The sequence below is a fragment of the Gavia stellata genome, chromosome 8, assembly GCF_030936135.1.
Source record: "Gavia stellata isolate bGavSte3 chromosome 8, bGavSte3.hap2, whole genome shotgun sequence".
NCBI lineage: Eukaryota > Metazoa > Chordata > Aves > Gaviiformes > Gaviidae > Gavia > Gavia stellata.
Genome location: NC_082601.1, coordinates 31,099,814 through 31,121,617, shown reverse-complemented (window position 1 = coordinate 31,121,617; position 21,804 = coordinate 31,099,814). Strand labels below are relative to the sequence as shown.

General features: G+C 39.2%; 1 protein-coding gene across 1 annotated transcript; it reads left to right on the top strand.

Moving 5' to 3' along the window:
- The first annotated feature begins 5,936 nt into the window (after window positions 1-5,936).
- STRADB (STE20 related adaptor beta) lies at window positions 5,937-14,485 on the top strand. The gene is made up of 12 exons (XM_009819371.2): window positions 5,937-6,017; window positions 7,147-7,203; window positions 7,589-7,669; window positions 8,040-8,139; window positions 8,793-8,914; window positions 9,384-9,492; window positions 10,012-10,135; window positions 10,686-10,857; window positions 11,271-11,375; window positions 11,603-11,832; window positions 12,404-12,446; window positions 12,909-14,485. Exons 2-12 carry the CDS (start codon window positions 7,192-7,194, stop codon window positions 13,059-13,061), a joined length of 1,251 nt encoding a protein of 416 aa, XP_009817673.1. The 5' UTR covers window positions 5,937-6,017; window positions 7,147-7,191; the 3' UTR covers window positions 13,062-14,485.
- The last annotated feature ends 7,319 nt before the right edge of the window (window positions 14,486-21,804 follow it).

The following is a 21,804-nucleotide window of genomic DNA, read 5'->3' as shown; positions in this document are numbered from 1 at the left end:
TACATTTTGATAAAACCCACAAAATTTATAACAAGACTTTAAAATACATGACCATGCTATAAAAAGATGGTCTAGAAATTAAAATGGTTAAATCATGAAGACAGACACGTCCAAAACAGAAGCCAGAAAACCTTCTCTGGCATTATTTTTAATCTTTATAAATAAAGATTATTTCCGCTGTCAATTTACTATATTTATTCCACACAGATGTACTTCTTATCAGTTTTGTCCCCCTGCTCCCTCATATGCCAATTTCCCACTGATGTTTGAGTCTTTAACAAACATGTTAATTGAACATGGGAAAACCAAGAAGAATTCAAATATTGGAGAATGGCCTATATGCAGGAGTGATATTCTCAGGAGGCATTCTTCAAGGCAGGCTCAAGAGAAATGGAAGTATCAGACAACATTTTATATACATACCTACCTCCCTATCTCAATCTGTGTACTTCTGTGCTCTCTGAACTAAATTTTACTCCATCATGTGTGTTTCACATTTCAACTATCACACGGCTTGAAACAGTAAGCTAAAAACAGCAGTACCTATAGCATGCTTAAGAAAAAGATGTCTTGTAGAAGTCAGAACTAGTCTTAGGCCTTTTGCATCTGCCCCAGAGAATCCAAGTTGCTCTGAGATTTGCTAGATCATCTGTGCATGGGAAAAGGAAAAGAAACTCAAAAAGAAAGTCAAAGCTGGAGGCCATTCATACCAGGAAGCATTTTAAAAAGCGTGGAGAGGTATCACTTATGACCCAAGCAACAGTCTTATTGTTCACCAATGTTATAAGACGACCTGACAAAACTCCCAATGAAAACTGTACAAAAATTAAAGCATAACCAACAAAAAAATAAGAAGGGATGGAAAAACATTTTAAAAGCATTACGAGAAATACACATAACTTGTCTACTAAATGGTAAGATACCATAGCATATAGGTTAAAAAAAGAAAAACTAAAAGAATAGGAACCACATATTCCATTAGAGCACTGATATTTCAATGCATGATTTGATCTCAGTAGCAAAGAGACAAAAATTAGTTCTCCTGACCACATGACAGAAGATTTTATTAATTTTTCCTTCAATGAGTCAGAAGATCTTAGCTAAAGTTAACTTGCAAAAGCAATACTGATTAAAGCCTTAGAAAAGTTGAAATAGCTATAAAATATAAAAATTGTCTTCTCTTTGTAACTACCACTTTGAATAATTCAAGATGGATACAAAAAGACAGTTGTGTCGTCTTACTTCAGAATGTAATTCTGAACACATTCTACCACTAGAGAACTCTAATTCAAATTTGAATAATCAAAAAGGTGAGATGAGTTGCTTTTACAACTGGAACCATAGACAAACAAACGTATGTGTTAATTTCTTTGTGCATAAAAAGTTAAAAACATATCCAAAATATTGGCATATGTTTTGACAACATCCAAACTCAAACATAAATATCCTGTTATTCCTGCTGTCTTCCATTTGTTGAGAGCGGTTGACTCCTCACAAGCACTTGGAAAGACTAAACTAGATCTGCTCCTCTGTACAATTACAGGATGCAAGACATCAGGCCACAACTAACACAAACAAAATTTCAACAACAAAGATTCTAACTTGATTAAGAGAGAAGGCAACATCCATTTTCCAAAAGGAAGCCAACTGAAGGAGTCAATTATTCTGGGATGCCAAATTTTACTCCTATGTAAATACGCAATCAAAAAAAAAAATTGCATCAAGTCATGAACACAGTACTTTTTTCATTACTAAAATTAGAATGGTGTCAAACCAGCTAATAAGAATAAACATATTTTGCATTTCAAGGTTAATGAAACAGTTCTATTCTTATAGCAAACATGACCACGCTGAATTGCTGCCAAAGCATTCCTGGGACTCGTGCTCAGAGGCAGAGGCCAAATCCTTCAACACTATATAGTATGAGATGAAGGACAAAGGACTATATACTGAAAAACAAATCTATGTGAACACGAACTTTGTCTATCACAACTAACACTTCCTGTGTGCCTAACACCTGTGTTTTTCAGTCATTACTATCCCTACAGAAACCTACTTAGTCCTTGTGTTTCTCTCATGTAAGGAAAAAAAAATCATTTAAAAGAGTACACTAACACAATCCTAATAACAAGTGTAATAATCATAAGCAAACCTGCAACAGACCTTCAACCATAAATAGTATGGTATAAGAAAGGAACTGTAAGAAACAAAACAAAACCAAAACCCCACACATATCTCCTACATTGTTTTAACTTGGGGTGGGGATAAGGTGTCAGAGGGGAAGCTGGAGAACACCTCTCAGAAGATGACGAATATCAAGGGTCATGAAGCTGGCCACAGCGGTTCCCTCATCCTTTTTATTCAGTGCTACGCCAAGCCAGACTCACTTTTGCCCCTTGTCAGTCATTTGGAATAAACCGTATTCTCTCTAAGTGGCAAAACTACCTGTTAAGTACATGTATATATGATTTATATATATGTATACATGTATACTGTTGAATAACACAGTTTGATAGTAAGATTTTTTTCAAAGTCCTACATGCTTGGAGGTTGTCTATATCACCCTTAGCACACAGTGTAAAAATACCACATGCTTAACTGAAGTCTAACTTCATCTGAAACTATGAATGCTACCTACATGAAATACCCATATCATGTTTTATTAATTCCTAATTCTCTTCTGTAAATGCACAATCATAACATTACTACGTATATACATTATTCCTTGCAGGTTTTCTTCTTTCAGAAGAAAAAAGTCTACCTCAAAGAAATAATGTATACACATAGTAATGTTATGATCACAGGGGAATCAATCTCTTTTTTCAGAGAAAAAAAGAACTGTCATGAATCCAGTATCTGTTGATTAGAGAGTACAAAAATGTGATATATGCTCTTGAGGCAAGCGCTGCACTCATATTTAATTATAAAAGTTGTTAGAGGCTTCTTTTAAAATTGAAGCTTGTTCTCTATAAAGCATACTTGAAGTGAACTTAAGTAATATTTAAGTTAACTGAAATCACTAATGCTTTCAGTTAATGCATAGCTGAATTCACCCAAGAAACTGGTTTAAGTTTCTTAATATACACCCCAGGCAGTGCTCAGCATTTTAACAGTTACAATTCTGTATTTATTAGAATACAACAGACTGATCTATATGACTCAGTCACCAGAGTATCACTAGCAATCTAACTAGACAAAAGGATCTGCCATGTCTTTTGTAACCATCTCCCTGAAGATGCTATTTTTGTGCCTTCTTGGAAAACTAATCAATGAATCACATTTATCCTTCCTGAAAGACAGCACTCCTACTGCACAATATTCATCCCAGCAAGCCCACTATTAGAGGCAAACCACCATCAGAAGAGCCTGTAATTTTCCAACACTCTACTCTTTAAGTTGTATTTTCAGATACTCATAACAGAAATTTGATAAAGTGATACAGTTCTAATAGATGACACCATCACTAGAGAGTTGACAAATTTCAGGTATTGGAAATCAATCTTTTTTCAATTTACCTTCAGTGTTAGAAGTGTAATTAAAAAGAAGTCTACCTATTTTTACTCAGAAATACATCTTTTGAAAGGTAATAACTATCTGAAAACAAACCTAAAATTTGGCTATGTTGCCTTGTAATGTCATGTGAAAAGTTATTTACTAGTATATTGAGTATTTGCATCAGATTCTCACAATCAGTCAACAATAACTCTGAAACATAACCAAAACATAAGCATGTATGCAACAGCCTACAGCTGAAGATTGCATAAAAAAAAAATAGAAGGATGCAACTCCACATAACACTTTTTCACTAGGATGGCTGACAGAATAAAAGACATTTACTGACAGACACTCTTACTACAGTTTAATCAGCTGATCAGAATGTAACAATGTGATTAAAAAGTTTACAGAAGCCAAAATCTCCTTGCCCTCAGATCCATACGTAAGCAGGACCACAACTAAAATGGCATCAAGCCTTGCCTTCTATAAACAGTGACATAAACCTCCAAGGAGAGCCCATACGATTATGGGTACTTCTAAGGCAGGAAGGAACTCCCGAGCACGCTGAAGGTCACACCAGCCACCGCCCCTGCAAGTCACAGCCACCATTCGCAGCCAGAGTCTAGTATCTGACTGCAATCTAAGCACAGATATTGAACTGATAAAGCTTAACATAATATCTATCTACATTACCACCGTGAAAACAATTCTGTCAGCTGCAACACAAGAAAGGAACGGGAATTCTTTATTTGCCTCCCCTCCCCGGAGGGTACGCCACACGGGACTGCACAGCTTCCCCAGCGCCGCACGGCCGGCCGGCCCGGGACGCTGCCTCCCGCTCAGACCCCGTGCTCCTACGCCAACGAACCGCACGGGAGCCGCCACATGCCCACCGCGGCCCGCTGTACCTCAGCAGCCTGCGCCAGGAACAGCGGGTGCCCCAGGAAAGCCTGAGTGGCGCCGCGGCTCGGCGGGGAACGGCCCCAAGGGAGAGGGGCGGGAGGACGCCGCCCTGACGGGGTTAACGCGAAGGGGCAGGCAGGGGGGAGCTCGCTCGCTAAATTGCCCCTGAGGCGAGAGAGCCACCCCGAATCAGCGCCGAGCACCTCTTACCCGCCCCGCGCTTCCTCCGGTGCTCCTCCTCCCCACCGCCGCTCGAGGCCGACGGGCGACAGCCCCTCATGCAATAAAGCGGCGACTGAGGAAGGGCCCTGATGGCTTCCGCCCGCCTCCCGCCCCAGAACTACAGCCCCCGGCTCGCCGCGCGCGGCGGCGCGGCCGCCTCCCGGCGCAAACGACAAGCCCCACAATGCGCCGGGCAGCCTGGTGCGGGCGGCCCCCGCCACCCACCCCCTGCGGCTCGCGAGGGGCTGGGAGCGGGGCGGGGTTCTGGGCTGGCGGCTCGGCGGTCGCGCCGGCCCCTGACCGTGATCTCAGGCGGCGGCGGGTAGGAGCGGGTGCTGCCTCCTTGCAGGGCTTCCCGGCCGCGGCGAGGACGCCGGGGCCCCGGGCCGGCCGCGCCCTCAGCCCCGCTGCGGGGGAAGCCGGACGGGCCGGAGAGGGGGGAGCGGCGCACGCCGAGCGCGGGAGGCGGCTGTGGGGAGCGGCGCGGGGCAGCCGCGCTGGCAGGGGCGCAGCCCTGTCCCGGCCTCCGCGGGGGGCCGGAGGGAGGCGGGGGCGCCGTTAAACTGCTGCCTGGCGCGGGAGGAGGCGGGGGCGCCGCGGGGAAGGCAAGGTACGAGTCTAAGGGAGCAAGTGAGCAGCTCTCCTGGGAGAGCCTGCGGGGCGTCCTTTCCTGACGTTCCGTTACTTTTGTCAGGGACGATCACTTAACTGGAGATACAGGATCGAGAGCTGCCTCGGTCACTCCAAACCCTGCAGTAGGAGCTGCAGCCCAGCGCCAGCAGAACCGGAGTAACGTGCGTTCGCGGTACCTGGGCTTTGGGCTCCAGAGCCTCCGCAGTCCCCCGGTTCACAGGCACGTTTTTCTTTCTCCCCTGCGTTGCTCGCTGCATCTGAAGTTTTGGCCAAGCTGGGATGAATGTGTCAGTTCAGCTGTGCAATACTGTCACTATCTGCAGTAAAAAAAAAAAAAAGCCTGCAATACTGAAAGAAAAATGTAGAAAGAGGGAAAAGGTTTATGTAAGGACATGATACAAAACCGTACTGAAAATGAAAGCAATGTTAAACTACATAAGAAAAACAAAAATAAAAATTTTACAAATGTAACATTATTTGAACAAATGTGGATCATGGATGTTTCTATTGGCTGGCCATACCCCTTCGAACAAATTCTACAATGGTTTGACTTTAGTGTAGCCTAGTTATTAAGACTTTATTCTTCAGCTTAACTTCTGCGGTTTCATATTCCGAGCAACAGAATAAATTATCTTGTATAATGGAATGAGATATCTTCTTTCCAGGTAGGAGAAGCATGCTGTAGCCATTACAGTGCTGGCCAGTATCTTGAAGCACCTGCATTTTTTTTCCTACTCTGCCACAGACTTCCTTGGTGAAGTTGGGTAAGTCAAGCCTTGATCCTCTGAAGGCGCCACATACCTACTAAGGATCTCCTTTTGTCTCCATTTTTCATCTTTAATAAGGAATTACAATATTTCTTTAAGCAGATTTCAGGGTAAAAATATTAAAGGATTAGGAGTCGCTTGGATATTTGGCAGTGGATGGCGTGGTGGGAGCTTGTTAGCTTTTCAAGAGTATTACCTTGATTAAATAGCATACATAATTTAAATGTGGGATATAATCAAGCTTAACTCCTTGATAAACAAAAAAATCAGTTTCTGATACTGTACCTCACCTTTTTGAAGTTAACTTTCAAGCAGTAATTACATATTAACATGGAACTACTTCCTGTAGCTGACTTTGTGTCAGCCATGAAGTAGGATTCATCATGGTAGAAGACTTGCTTGTAGCTGAAGTAAATTAGCTAGTCCCACTCTACACTTCAGAAGTTTTGATATGCTTATTAGACATAGTCATACCCCTCTCCTCACTGTGTAAGCTTTCAAAGCATCAGACAGAAGGTAGGTCTGCTGAAAGACTTTCAGAGTGGCTGCTCTGATCTGTGAGGGAGTTTGAATGCCGATTCTGTAGCCTAAGTTAAATGAAAATTATCTGAGTTGGTTCCCCTCCTTTTTTTTTACTCAAGTCCCTCAGAGTGGTATGTCCTCTCTCACTTGTGAAATATAAAGTGCAGTTGCTTCTGGCTTGTTTTTTTGTGAGCTAGTTCAGCTGCACACAGCTGAGCTGAGATCTGACTAGCACAGCTGTGCTCCTTTGAAACAACAATTATTTTTCTTTCCTACGAACTGCCAGGGATTCATGAATCCATTCCTTTTTACTTTCTGCACTTACGCAGTTAACTTGCAATTAAATTGTTCAGAAGTGGTAATAAGATCTCTAAACCCATGAATCAAAAACTTGAGTTGCAATGTATATTGCATATATTCAGTGTGGAGTTTGAAATCCGTATGCTCCTTAAAGGCTCAATAGAAGCAGGCTTTCCCAGAGCTGTAGTTTTGGGATTTTTGTGTGTTTGTTAACTGAGAGGAATGCCTCACAGTTGTAATTAAAGAGACTTACATTTATCATGGGTTTATGTACGATCTTACATTGCTACTTTAATTTTTCTAGGATAAATGGGTGTATATGACTTCTCCCCTCAACTAAAGCGGTTCCATGTCTTGTTTGGTAAGTTTGTATTTAAAAATCTTTGGCAGTTGTACCTTGTTGCCCAGTCTTACCTTAATGTGAAAAAGGTTCTGGAGAAATGTCTTGCTTGAGGGGATTTCCACAGTGCTGAGATGTTTAAACTTTGTTGTATCAACTGTTGGTGAAGGAGTTTTGGACTTCATGGTCTTACAGGTCTTTTCCAACCACAGTGATTCTGAGTATCTCTTCCCTCTAGGTCTGCCATGTATGTGCTCTATGCTGCTTCTTAACCTCTTGCTTGACTGACTTGTAGCAGAAAACTTTCTGAACTCTTGCTTATAGGGGCTACTACTGATGTTTTCCCACTGCCACGTTTAATAAATTGCAGCAACTCCACTAACATTCATATGTTTCTGTTCCCAAGGACTGTTCCTGTATTCTCCGTACACCAGTTGAATCAATCAGACCAGAAGAGCTGTCTCAGAGCAGCATCCATGAATGCCTGGTAAGAATAAAATAGAAACATTAACTGCCAACATTAAATATGAAGCTGGTACATATTAAAAATAATCTCATTAGGAGGTACTTCTTAAAATGTTAACAGAAAAAATAACCAGAGTACTTCAGGGCTTCCACTTTGGAAGAAGACTATAGGTGACTAAGTGTTACTCTTAATCTTTTACCAGTTTAAAAACAAAACAAACAGTAGCTCATAAAACTAAGTCTCAGTGTAATGGTAAAAGCACCAGCTTGAATGTTCTCACTTGAGTACTTGATCTTAGCATTCTAATTAATGATATTTCTGTGTTAATTTTAAACATGTAAATGTTTAAAAATTACATAGTAATTTTGCAACTGTTTTTCCTCACTGTTAGGCCGATTCTGATCTAGCCTGGATTGCCCCATCTACAGGAAGGAATGAAATGGTATTTTGCTCTTCTAATGTCTCTCACTATGAACTCCAGCTGGAAATAGGTAACATAAGTGTACCTTAAAATATTTCTTATTCCTGCAGATGCATGCTCTCAATAGGTTATTGCTAACTGCAGTAGATATTAAGTTTGGAAAATGTATTATCAGCCAACTAGAACTATTCTTGTCTCCTTTGTTGAGAAAAATGCAGAACATTGCTCATGTTTCAGTAATGACATATTTTAAAATATGAGACAAATCAACAATTACCCGAATTCTTTTCTTGATGTTTGTGCATGTCACTTTTCTAAATCTGTGGTATGCGGACAATACAACATCAAGTAACATCATGTCTTGTCAGTTGGATACTCAAGTTGATTCTCCTAAGGATGGCTGCCCTGAATCCTACTGTGCATGCATATGTTTATGTGAATATGCATGCTAAAAGTGTTGTTCATTTAGATGTATAACTGATACTGACAAATGTTTAAACATTTTTAGTTGTTCTAAAAATAGCAGAGCCATGCTTTAACTAATTTAACTAATTTGCTGGATATATTTTGCTGCAACTACTTAAGTTCTTGACATTCTTAAAGAAAAGGTCATACTGCTATCAATTGCAATTTTAGAACTGTAAAATTACCTCTAAATATGAAAGAAATTATGTGGTGGAGTATTATATTTTCCAATGTTAAGGTAGCCACTTCTGGTTTCAGGAAGGAGGTTCAACAACTTAACTTCAGTCTACCTTGCACGGCATACACCTACAGGGATGCAAGTTGCTGTAAGGATCACAGACCTAGAAAACTGCTCTGAAGAGCATTTGAAAGCCTTACAGGTAAAGCAACAGCATTTCTGCACAAGTCTGGAGATAGTGATGAATACATATGAGGTTACTAAACAGAGGTAGTCTTTGCGTTTGTACTGGGTCATTTCAGTCAAATTTTTCCTTCAAAGGAGTGGAATATAAACACAAGGCATGTGTAAATTTGAGAGTTGCTTTCTGAAGAAAACTGGACAGATGTTTTAGAAATAATTCTGTAATTGTACAACTTCTTCTTTGAAATATATTCTGTACTCCGTATTTAACACCAAAACTTCAGACTATGAGCAAACTAGATTTACTTCCGACAAATGCAATTATATAGGCAAGTTATTTACATTTCTATTGCAGGCTGTGCACATCACCTGCAACTGTATAAATGCACACAGGGAACAGTTCTTTCTATGGATTACTGATGTAGTTAATGCTCTTAGTAAGACTGTTGTCTTGTGGTTAACACATCCACTTTCATTTAATTCCATAGAATGAGGTGGTTTTATCCCACTTTTTCCAGCATCCCAACATAATGACGCTTTGGACAGTGTTTACAGCTGGTAGCTGGCTTTGGGTCATCTCCCCGTTCATGGCCTATGGTAAGAACTGTTAACTGCAATTTTGGAGTTTGAAAAAGGGCTGATACAATTTGGACCACATGGTCCATGACAGGTTTTTCTTCAAGCATCTCCCATCTTGTAGAAAAAAACAAACTTTCCCAAACCTTTTGTTTAGAGAAGTCTTCTGTACATAATCTTCCTTCCCAGTGAAGACTGGTATTTGAACTGTATTAAATTGCCCTTAGTCCTAACACCCACCATGTGGGGAATGATAATTGGGAGATGTATTTGACTTTATAAAACTTTGAATTTTGCCAACAGAAAACTTGTCTGGATTGAATACAGGTCTGGCATAGACTTTCAGTTAACAGAAGCATGCCTTGAGTGTGATCTTTGCCTGACGGATGCATCAGTTGCATCCATGTAACTGTTCTTGATGTACCATAGTCAATATAAAGATGAGTATGCCACTCTTCATCAATGTATACAGTGAAGCAAGCATAGACAAGTAGTTTAACAAGACTTGTTAGGCTTAGCTAGGTTTTTTTTCACTTCCAGGTTCAGCTAGACACCTGCTGAAGACTTACTTTCCTGAAGGAATGAGTGAAGCTTTGATAGGGTACATACTATTTGGTGCAATCAGAGGATTAAATTACATGCACCAGAACGGCTACATTCACAGGTAGGAGAATGTCAATAGGTAAGAATCAGATTACAGCTTCCAGTTCAAGAATTTAGTTTCATGTCAAAACTCATTTTCAGCTTAAGTGTTGTCTCCTTCCTTCTTCTGTATACTTTCTCATGTCAGACAGTGCAGAAGCAATTTTTTTCAGTAGCACAGCAGAACCAAGTTTGTAGAAGCTTAACAAGAATAGTATTCATACATTATTTAAAGCCAATTGTTACAGGGATTACACATCTGTCTGGCTTTGTCTCTTTGAAGTGGGAGAATCAGAGCTATAGAAGGGGCTTCCTTACTTTACACCCTTTGCAAGGAAGGAGGGCCCTTCTCCAGTTTCTGTTTCTGGCACTTTTGCTGATCATCTCTCCTTTCTTTTGGTGCAGTATTAAAAAGACAGCTCGTACTGAGTGAAGAACTTCCATAAAAATAATCTGCTAAATAGAACAGCACACTAACATCTCACTATAAGTTAATGAAATATGAAAGCCTTTCTACTCTAGTAGTGCTTTGAGTAATTCTTATAACTAAAATTTACCACTTTATGTTACAGGAATATTAAAGCTAGCCACATTCTGATTTCAGGGGATGGGCTGGTTTCTCTCTCTGGCTTAAGCAATCTCTACAGTTTAGTTAAAAATGGACAAAAATCAAAGGTGGTATATGATTTCCCCCAATTTAGTACATCCGTGCTTCCTTGGCTGAGTCCTGAACTACTGAGACAGGTTAGTATAAATTACACTTCATTTTTCCTATTCAAAGTTACTGGAAGTACTCAACTTCTAACTTAAGTCTGCTTGTAGAAGTGCAATGTAAGCTGTTTGAACTGCAACTTTTAAAAAGACGTAGATGTACTGAATTTGTAATTCTCCTAAAGAGAACCAGTTTTAAAGCTGTTGGTAAGGTGGTGCTATACTAAGTCTCTTTACCTGACCTTCCTGGAAACTACTGCAGATCCTAAAACTTGTCTTCAGTACAACCATCAGATTTCTGAACAAAGCCTGAGGTTTCACAACTTAATTGCCTCAATCGTGTGTAGATTACAGGGTATTAGAATCTTGTCCTGAAACAGACACTTGTATTTTTGTCGGCACTGCTCGATGGCATCAGCGCTCCAGTAGAGTTTTTTCTCTCACAGGATTTGTCTGGGTATAACATGAAGTCTGACATTTACAGTGTGGGAATTACAGCATGTGAATTAGCCAATGGACACGTTCCTTTTCAAGATATGCCTCGCACTCAGGTATGATGCTAAACTCCATTTCTACTTCAAAACACTCTGAGCTTTTTTTTGTTTTACTTGGAGTAACCAATGCTATTACTGCTGAAATGGTGGCTGCTTTTTGTTACTTCAAATATGCATGCTTCTTTCTAGATCAAATAGTCCTTCCATTCCTGGAGTTTCACAACTTAGCCTGAATAGGTCTGGATAGCTGTTGGACTCTTACACTGCTATTCCTTTCTAACTAGATGCTGCTGCAAAAGCTAAAAGGTCCCACGTATTGTCCTTGGGATATAAATACCTTTCCCCGTGGGGAATCCAGGATGAAGAATTCCCGATCAGGTGTTGATTCTGGAATTGGTGAGAGCATGACACGTACAATGACCAGTGAAAGACTACAAATTCCCTTTTCCAAACCGTTTTCACCTGCTTTCCACAACTTGGTAGAACTTTGCTTGCAAAAGGACCCTGAGAAAAGGTAACCTTCTGGTGAAAGCTAATTTTCTGTCACTTCAATCTAAGACCAAGTATAGCCCACAGTTTAGGATACAGTAATCAGCTGAATACTATTAAAGTCAGAATTTCAGACCAGAAATACTATGCGAAACACTACACTTTACCTTTTGGTTTTATAATTTAAGAATTATCTTGTCTGATAAAGGAATCATGCTTTTAAAGTCATTTGATCCCTGAATTTCTTGTAATATGAATGTACTTTAACAAGTAATTTTTAATCATGCACTTTGTCCAAGAAAAAAACAGAAATCTGAAGTATATGTTTTCAGTACTATGTCTCTTCTGAATGAGGCATTAAATTCCTTGTTAAATAGAAAAGTAAAAAAGCCTTTAAAAATAGATTTCTTTTGTAGTACCTTCACTACAAATCGAGGCATAGAATGTGGGAATTCTGTGCTGCTTTTCTCATGCTTTACGTTTGTCTTGTGGATGAAAAACCACAGGGCTTAAATTGATTTGTCACTCTGGCCCATTTTCCAAAAGCAGTATTTTACTTTCCAAAACATAATTATATTGTTCATTTTATGATCCAGGCCATCAGCAAGCAGTTTGCTTTCGCATACGTTCTTCAAACAGGTGAGTTTACTACATTTTGTTAAATGACACAGCTATAACCTAAATAAGCCACAAAATATTAAGATTTGGATTATAAAATAATTAAGTTAGCTGGAGCCAAAAAACATCCTGTAACAGTGTATCTGCTTCAGAGTACTTTTTTTTTTTAACAAAATGGTATTGATAGAGTATAGGAAGCATAAGAGTAATCCATTTCCTCTTTGATAAAGTTGGTTTAACTTAACTAAAGTCAGCCTAACAAGTAAGAATAACAGTTAATATTCTTAATTTAAAGCAGAACAACTGCATAGCTAATATAATTAGTCTTAAAAAACTAATTCAACTTACTTTAGAGTGAGGAAAGCTAAACCCCTCATCCTGTTATCTCCGATATTGTAACATGCAAGAACATGGCTCTGATTTCAGATGCAAGGTTATGTAGACTTCTATGTGTAGCCCTGTTTTAACTTTTCTTCTTTCTAGATAAAAGAACAAACACAGAATTCACTACTGTCTCTATTACCACCTCCTATTCAAAATAACAGATCAGAGTTCTTGGCACTGCCCTCAACAGCAGTTGGGACTGAACTTGGACATATTACTGCAAATCAAGATGATACAGACTGGGTATTCTAAATAAATACCAAACAATCATACCTCTCCTGTGCTTCAAAGAAGAAAAATGTGATTTGTATTTGCTGCTTTAGTTTGTATGGTTAAAATACAATTAGACAAGGTATACTTGAAAATGCCATTGAAGTGGCCATATTTCATGAACTACTTCCTCTGTTGGCATCATGAAGTGCAGCATACCTCGGTTCCTGACCGTAAGGAAAACTGTATATAGAGAATGGCTGAATGCTTATCTCCCTCTTTCAAAAATATTTCTTAACAAGAGAGTTCCTGCTGTAATCTTACTCTAGCTCATATTGCTGCAGTCCATATGCCTTTCTGAATTCAGGCTTGTGTTTTGTCTGTGACCTTACTTAAACGATCTATTTGTCTTTTCATTATCACCCAAATTATTTTAGTAAGGAGAAATCCTCCACTTCCAATTCAAATTTGAAACTGCACAAATGAGTTGTTTATGCAAATACTTCTTTTTGCACATCCCAAAAGGCATTTTTCTCACTTGACATGCTGTCATACTTGCCAAAAGTTAGCTATGCATCATTTTTCATGCAGTTTTAATACTGCGTGTTTCCCAAAGAAGTTAAGCTACTTGAAAATGTTACTCATGCTCTTGAATTTGTCTACATTCTTAGTACAAATTTGTGCTTTTGCATCTCCATTTATTGTTTTGTCATTTTAGCAATTAATCTGAGGACCTCTTACTATGCAAAGTAAGTCTCAAGCTGAACAGGTACGGGTTAATTTTGAAGAATTGTATTAAATAATCTAAAGTTACTGTACATATTTTTAATTATACTGTATTCCTCTTCACCACCAGAACTTACCAGAAACTAATACTGTTTTTTTAAAAGAACAGGCAGCATGCATTAAGCTTCACTGGCACTGCTGCTGGCAAACAAGTCTCTCCACAAGCCACAGTTAAATTCCAGGGATAGATTCAGCCATAACAAGAACCTAATAAACCCCCTAGGATCCTAGTGAATTTATCTAAGTCAGATGAAGAACTACCTTTCTTCTCCTTACAATTCAGTAAGTTCTCATCTCTCATACTGTACCAGGCAACTCAAGCTGAACAAAAGCAGCTTCTTTTAAAAAAAAGCTGCATATTCTCATCATGTTTTATCAAAGGTTGTGTCCCAGTCCCAAAGCCACTAGTACTTTACTGATGTGAGTTCTGACTGTAGTAAAAATGTATAAATAGATATTGAATGGATATATTTTAAATTTTCACCATAAACAACATTCCACATTATGTCTTCAGGTCTTCCATAGCTGAGCTGGTCTGCAACCAACCTTGGGAATACTACTACCTTGCCAGCAGCTTCACTACAAAGTCTTGAAAATGACCACATTAAAGTATTAACAAAAAAGTTGATTCTACTTATCATGCTGTGAAGAGAGCTCTAGATTTCAAAACCTAATACGTGAAACTTAATATTAAAAACCTTTCAATAAACTTACCCTATCTGTCTTCATTTATTTCTGTAATTCTTGTACTTCTATTTTCACCAGCTTCTTGTTACTGCAGGAAAGAAGATTCATATTTATGTCAGTCATTAGGTAAGAAAATAGCTGTCTAAACTAGAAAATTACTCTGATCATAAAAATATTAATAACTTAATTATGCACTTTTGGAGAAGATACTATTTTCACATGAACCCCATGTTCTTAGTTCTTAACCACTACAACTGTTCACTGTTCTCAAATATATACCATCTACAAGTAACTTTTGACTAACAGTACATGTAAAAACCAAGTCAAATAAGTGAGAACACACATGAAGTTGTACATATTTTAATTACAGACCTCTGAATAAACATTAAAACTCTTTTTTTTTTTTAAAAAAAAAACACTGCAGAAAATTACAGGCAGCTTAACTGCTAGTATTTGCAAGCTTCTTTTGAAACAACAGTGTCATGTACTCTCAGTAAAAATGAACTTGGATATTAATAACAAAGTCGGTGTAAATTGATTTAAACAACCACATGTTCCAGTGGAGTTACTTTGCTGTGGTCTCTTTCTGTAGAAAAAAAAAAAAAAAAATTACTTGTTTCTGAATACTGGTCCAGCTTCTATACTGACATAACTTTTAAGAAAATTAAATACAGTTTCATAAGTTAAAAAGCTCATAAGTAAGTCTTTACTGTTAGAACTATTGCTTTTCAACAGCTATAGTATTTTCAAACAAAAGCAATTAAGAGGCACTGTGACTTCTAGTAATTCTTAAAATAAGCAGAAATACTTGAAATTAGGCCCTGGATTATGTTTGCTGAAAGGTTTGCTGCAGTTTTGCTCATTATCTGTGATACTTTCTATTAAGGAATAATGCAAAATAAGAAATACCAGTTAACAAAAAAAAATGTATAATCAACATATTGTTAAGGTGGTTTCAAATACCTGTCACTGAAAAGAAGTTCTTGGAAATAACTATGTTCTACTGAAAATCTGAAGCTTTTGCATGCCATTAGTGTGTTCAAAATCTGAGATGCATGAGCTGTATTGTTAAGATTCAGGTCGCACAGACTTTCTATTCCAAGCTGACATAGTTCTAAGCACAGTAATCTTTCTTTTCTTTTTTGGAGCACCTGTTTACTTACTTTTACTCATACCAATGATGTGTGTTATCAGCATATGAACTAGAACTGAACTTGGACTTGAAATTTTCAAGTATCTTACATTTAGGCTCAATGTGAGGTACTCCCAAATGGGCTTATAAAACTTTTATACATTTGCAAAATCTCATGGCCACTGAAACAGAAATTTATAGCTTCGTTACTTTTGCAGTATTTGTGAAAACAACGAGAAAGTATTTTTTTTGCTGCCACCTTTCTTTGTGCTAGCATTTAACACTACAGAAAAATAATGAAATACTTGTAACAAGAGAAAGCTTATGTTAATTAACATTATCCTGAATATATGCTCCATGCTGTTGAGTTTCTTACTGTCTTGGTCAGATACTACAGCAGTGTGTGAATGACTGAATGGATCAATGCAGGAAAAAGTGTGATTTACTCAGAATCAACTTGATCTCCTATATGAACTACTCACTTTTTAAAGACTCTCAATGCAGTAAGTATCCATTGAAGAGAGAACAATTTCTTCCACTTGATGCTATTAAGGAACAAAAGTAACTATTAGAAATATTACCGAGTTTTACCTTGCCTTGCTCTTTTCCCCAGCCCCTCCTTCTCCTTAAGTGCTACGAAAGCAGTTTTTAGCCTAGAGGATGGGTGAAATCATGGGACAGCACTTGAAAACCATTTTTCTGAATGTCTCTGAAATGAGGCAGATACCTAAGTAGGTGACTTACATACCCTGTCTTTAATGCTAGTAAGTAGCTTTGCTAAAGTATATTAGGTTGTCTAATAAACCTCTAAAACAACTAAGCTAGCTGTAATGACCTGTCTTGATGATGGTCATCCCTATCCTGTATGAATGAGGAAAAACTATTAAAATTCAGAGATACTACACAACACATCCACTGAGACAGACCTCAAAAGACTGAGTACGAACCATACTATGAAATAAAGCTATTTGATACAACAGACCAGTAAAGGCTTAAGGATTTAAAAAAGAAAGCACTGAAAAATTGAGGTGGTCTACTAATAACCAGCTAGCAGAATAACATTTGGTATTTAACATAATTAAACCTATCCAGAAACTTGAGATAGGATGAAGGAAAGAATATTAGGTTTAAACAGATTCCTGTGGAAACCTCCATCACTCCCAAATGAAAACAACTGATTCTACTCCATAAATTAGTTACATAAATGTATGTTACTTACCCGAATGTCCCATGAAGTTCCTGAAAAAACACCCAAAAAAGCCCTTAAGAAATTCGCTGCAACTGAGTAGTGGTTTTATTTTTAATGGTGTTTTTTTATTTTTATTTCCTCAAACTAGTTTGTTTTTCCTTCCTAAATTGTGTACTTGTTAATATTTGACCCAGATGTTGGTGGCATGGCATGGCACAAATCCAGACTAACGGATTCTTTATTTGTCCTATCATGAAATACACCTGCAACAGAAGAGACCACTAATACAGGCTGAATCTTGCCTAACAGTCTTAACAGGGCTTTCAAAGTTTAGGTTATGGCAAAACAAATTGACACACTAGTAATAAAATAGTAAATAAAGGAATAGTGCACCAAAAATTCCTAGGAAAGAATATAAAAGAATATTTCCATTTTTTTAAATACTACAGATTTTTGCCTTTCCCACACTTTCACATTTCTGAAATACAAGAGATTCTTGTTATTCTGCTAGCAGAAACACATTTTTCCATCAAGGTGTTTTTTTCTTTCAATGGTCCGGTCTCTTTGCCTAATCCACTAGCTTATCACATCCCTTAGTTACAATTCTGATTAAGATTGCACTATGTGCAACACCTTATTTTGTAAATGACCAAAGCCAGAAAACCTGTATAACACCTGTTGCCAAATCCAAAGGCCCACTGCAATGTGAAAACACATTTAACTTTGGTTAACAAATTACTTAAAGTGAAAGATGCAATAAAGGTATTGCAAGAACATTATTATTACTACTACTTCATTATATTTTTTTTCATCACAACCTGGGAACGTTATCTTCCCAAGTGAGAGTCCATATAAGATTCTTCCTTGCCCTCTCACTTTTCTTTGGAAGGGCATTCTGGATTCACTTGTCATTTTGGGGTGTCACAATTTCCAGTAATAAAAGTTGGAGAATTTCACAGAATTCACCCTTTTCTTAGGATTGATTTCCATTCACTCTGCTTTAATGTTTTGATTCTCAAACTTCAAGCTGTAACTTTACTAACAGAGGAATCCAGTGATGCAATGTAAACATTTACAGACTGTGCTCTAGAAGTCTCTTTAGCTGACCTACAAATATGGGGAACTAGTGTAGGGTCTTGCAGAATATAGTGGCTGACTCACATTCTCCTGGAGCTCCTCCTAAATCATGTAGAGCAGTCTCTGTCGCTTTTGCAAGATTCCGATATACATCCATGTTTGTATCATCTTCTCTGCTTACATAATGCTGAAGGTATGTTAAGCTAATTTGATCCTTGAAAATTTTTTATGGCAGCCAACATCAAAGAGATTACATTTTTTCTTGATTTTATCAATAAAAAAGAATATTCAGACTTCACATCCAGTGATAATATATGCATGCCCAAACCTACTGGCTCTAAAATACTTCAAAACCTCTTGCCCTCTATCTGTCCCCTTCTTGATATAGCTCATAACTTACTAATCAGGTTTATTCTATTATTATTAGTAGTAATAAAATGTAATGTACTAACATACAGTAAGGATAGGAAACAATACATTATTAACAGATTTTACAGGATTTCTGTGAAGCTGTTAGAATGTTTGTAACAGCTACACCCCCACAAGAAGAGGAATAAGTTAGCACATTTTGTTCAAGGATCTCAGTCACCACTGCCCATGACTTTAGCAACTCTTTTATCTGTTTAATTCAACCTACCTCTGTAATGTAAAGGGAAGACGAACAATTCTAAGATGATAGTTTAGAGCAGAAAGCAAACACTGTCATATGGGATGAAAATTATAGCGAAAATCTACAGGAGCATCAGCTAAACAATTTGTCCTGAAGAAAACTGGTATCTCATCCCTTCAAAAGTGTAATCTATGATGTTTACAATGAGGAGGGGGGAAAAAATGCTAATTGCACCAGCCATATGGAAGCAATATTTCAGTCAAGAAAAAATTGCAAGATATGGTTAGCAGCAACATCTAAGCAGCAGTAACAGTCATGAAACAAAAAAATGAAAGAAGCACTTACAATTCAAGTGACATGGTGTAGTCCATAAACCTTAGGCATGTTTTCAGACAATTTCATCTTTGCTAGTGGAACTTCCTGATACACATAATAATACTGTAAGCAGAAATCAAGGAACAGAGGGATTGCTGGCAGGATGCATAGGTTTTCCTCTGTTTTGTCAAAATTTACTCTACATGACATATGGGTCAAGAGTATCAATGCTGAGTTTCTCTACTACAGTTTATTTAAAAAGTTTGTTTATTCTACATTCTGATACCAATTATCTTTCTTGTTCTCATACATTTGATGTGGTCAATCAAAAGAAAAATATTATTACAGGCAGATTTCCTTTTGCCCATGCGAAATCTGGAAAGCTACTTGTAGATGAGTTTTTTTTAAATGCTTTCATAGTTTGAGGTAGCTGTTGTTCTGTACCAGCTGATGGAGCCATCACAGACTTGTTGAATGATTTATTTGGCTTGCTGTTGTGCTCTGTTGCCTGCTCCGCTTTCTGCTTCAAGTTTTCCTTACTATGGGAGAACACAGATGATTTTGAATCCTTGGACCCCACAGCATGTAACGTTGAAAGAGCTGGTTCAGCATACTTTCCATGTTTTTTTCTTTACAACATCACTAGATTTCCTCAAACTAGTTTGTTTTTCCTTCTTAAATTGTGTACTTGTTATTATTTGACACAGATGTTGGTGGCATGGCTGGGCACATTTCTCAGAAGCCTTACTACATCACTTGTCTTGTGACTTCCAGTCAGGGTTTCTTGACGACTTTTCTTTTTACTCACGCTCGGCTTGTAAAAAAACACCTTTTGGGCAATTTGCTGGAAAAGGAGAGCCATGGCCTACAAGGGTATTCTGCTTGAATAACAGCATCACAAGCATTTAAAATGGAAGAAGAATTTACTATTTCAGGTATTTCTTCTTGCTCTTTTATCATGAGACTTTTAACAATTTCAAAATCTTTTATTGACTGTGCTATTTCTTTTTCGCCCTTTCTTTTTTCAAAAGCGTTTTTTGGTTGTTTGGGGGTTTTTTTGTGGATTTTGATTTGGGGTTTTTTGTTTGTTTGGGTTTTTTTTCCCCGAAAGTACATTAAACTGTTTTTCATTGTGTAGGTTAACTACTACATCACTCAGTGGGTGTGGAAATTTATCCACAAGAAGATACTGCTTTTTTTTTCTTGTCTCTGTCATTCTCTGAGGCCTGCCTGTATCAATCTGAAAAGCCATACTCTCCTCCATTTTGTTGAATATAGTACAGGAAATCAGTACAGGAAACTGCCTTAGATAGGGAGGACTCCAAATAATTTTTCAAGTTTGAAGAAAAGATTACATAAATTTAAAATACAAAATTCAAGCCAATAGTTTTGTTCATGTGTAGAAACATATGGGTATTTTTTCTTTTTGACTGGGTTTCCTGTTTTGATTGCAGCTACTGCAGACATACATTGGCAGCCACTACCAAATAAAGGGGGATGGAAGAGGCAGAGGAATCCAGCTCTGTTCCCGGTGAAGAAAGATGTTTTTCATGCCCAGATGATGCAGGGATGGAAACTAGTCTATTAAGCAGGCAGGCTTCCCTCCTTGTTTCCCTTCCACAGGCACACCAGCCTGCAGTGACACCCAGGAAGAGGAAAGACCGTGCCCAGGCACAGCGGTGCAGGATAAAGCGGCTCCCTTCCCCAAGCCCGCCGTGGCCGTGGGGGCTGACAGGCCCAGCCCGCCCATCGCCCGGCTCCTTCTCTCCTGCGGCGCCGCCCGCACCTCGAAGGCCAGCGTGCCGCCTTCTGCTCGGCTCCCTCCTGCTTGAGGTCGAGGGACCGCGGCGACGCCTCCCCGGCGCGCAGGAGGGAAGATGCGGCGAGCACCGGGAGCCGAGGGCCGCGCCGCCGCCTCCTCCTTCCGGCCGAGCCTGACATGGCGGCCCCGCCACCGCCCAACGGCCGTTACGCGCCCCGCGCGCGGGGCTCCTCCTGCCGGCGCGGCAGGCAACGGCTGAGGGCTGAGGTGGAGCGCGGGAACGGGAGGGTCAGGCTTCATCGGTAGATAAGTGGACCGGGGAGGGGACGACGACACACAACTTGTTCCCGACAGGGCAGGGATCAGGGAAAAAAACATCCCCAAAAGCACCTGTCCGAGAAGCAGCAGCCGGCGGGTTTCCTGCGGCAGGGCAACGGGCCTCGCCCAGCTGAGAGCTCTCCTCCCTGCCCTCCGTGAGGAGCACGAGCAGCCCCGGGAGGGGGCACAGAACGTTAATAACACCCAGGAAAAAAAGCGACTTTCTCTAAGTGTCTGTGGACTTACAGACCAATTTCAAGCACAGCTGCACTGAGGAATACAATAGTATCCTCCACACCAGTATGAGGAAGAAGAGAAAGGTAAGGCTTAGCAATAAATGCGTACCTAATTATTTACTCTATTCTTCCAAAGCCTTCAGTCAATTAAATTAATTCTACTGCAAATATGCAAGTGATTAATTGTGACCCGACCATAACCCTCCTTAAGTTTACCTCAGCAAAACCAAAAAAACTTTGAAAGACACTTACTTTTCAAATTAATGCCAGCTGGCTTCACATTGAGAAAGCTGAGTTGAGAGAGTAACATTTAAAAGAACAAACAACTGGAATTTAACCAGGTATTAAATGACTGCCTTTTAAGAAGCAAAGAACAATTTAGCTAAGGATGGACTCCGGAGGCCCATCTGGTCCAACCCTTCCTCAGGATGCACGGGACTGTCCACCCAAGTCTGGAGCAGTTCCAGGGATGGAGCTCCCACAAACCCTCTGGGCCCCCACATCCCAAATTCTGCTGAAACTCCTGTGGCAGCTAATGGGAATTTTCCTGATGCTGCCTGCGACAGTTTCTGCTCATCCTTTCACTGTGCAGCTTGAGAAGAGTCTGGCTCTCCTCTTCTTTGTAACCACCCATTAAGTAGTTAAAAGGCAGCAATCGGATTCCCCACTTACT

Excerpts from the sequence above, each read along its gene's own strand:
- STRADB (XM_009819371.2), top strand. Across the intron at positions 8,915-9,383 it reads AGCATTTGAAAGCCTTACAG|AATGAGGTGGTTTTATCCCA; the intron begins GTAAAGCAACAG and ends TTAATTCCATAG. Across the intron at positions 10,858-11,270 it reads GTCCTGAACTACTGAGACAG|GATTTGTCTGGGTATAACAT; the intron begins GTTAGTATAAAT and ends TTTCTCTCACAG.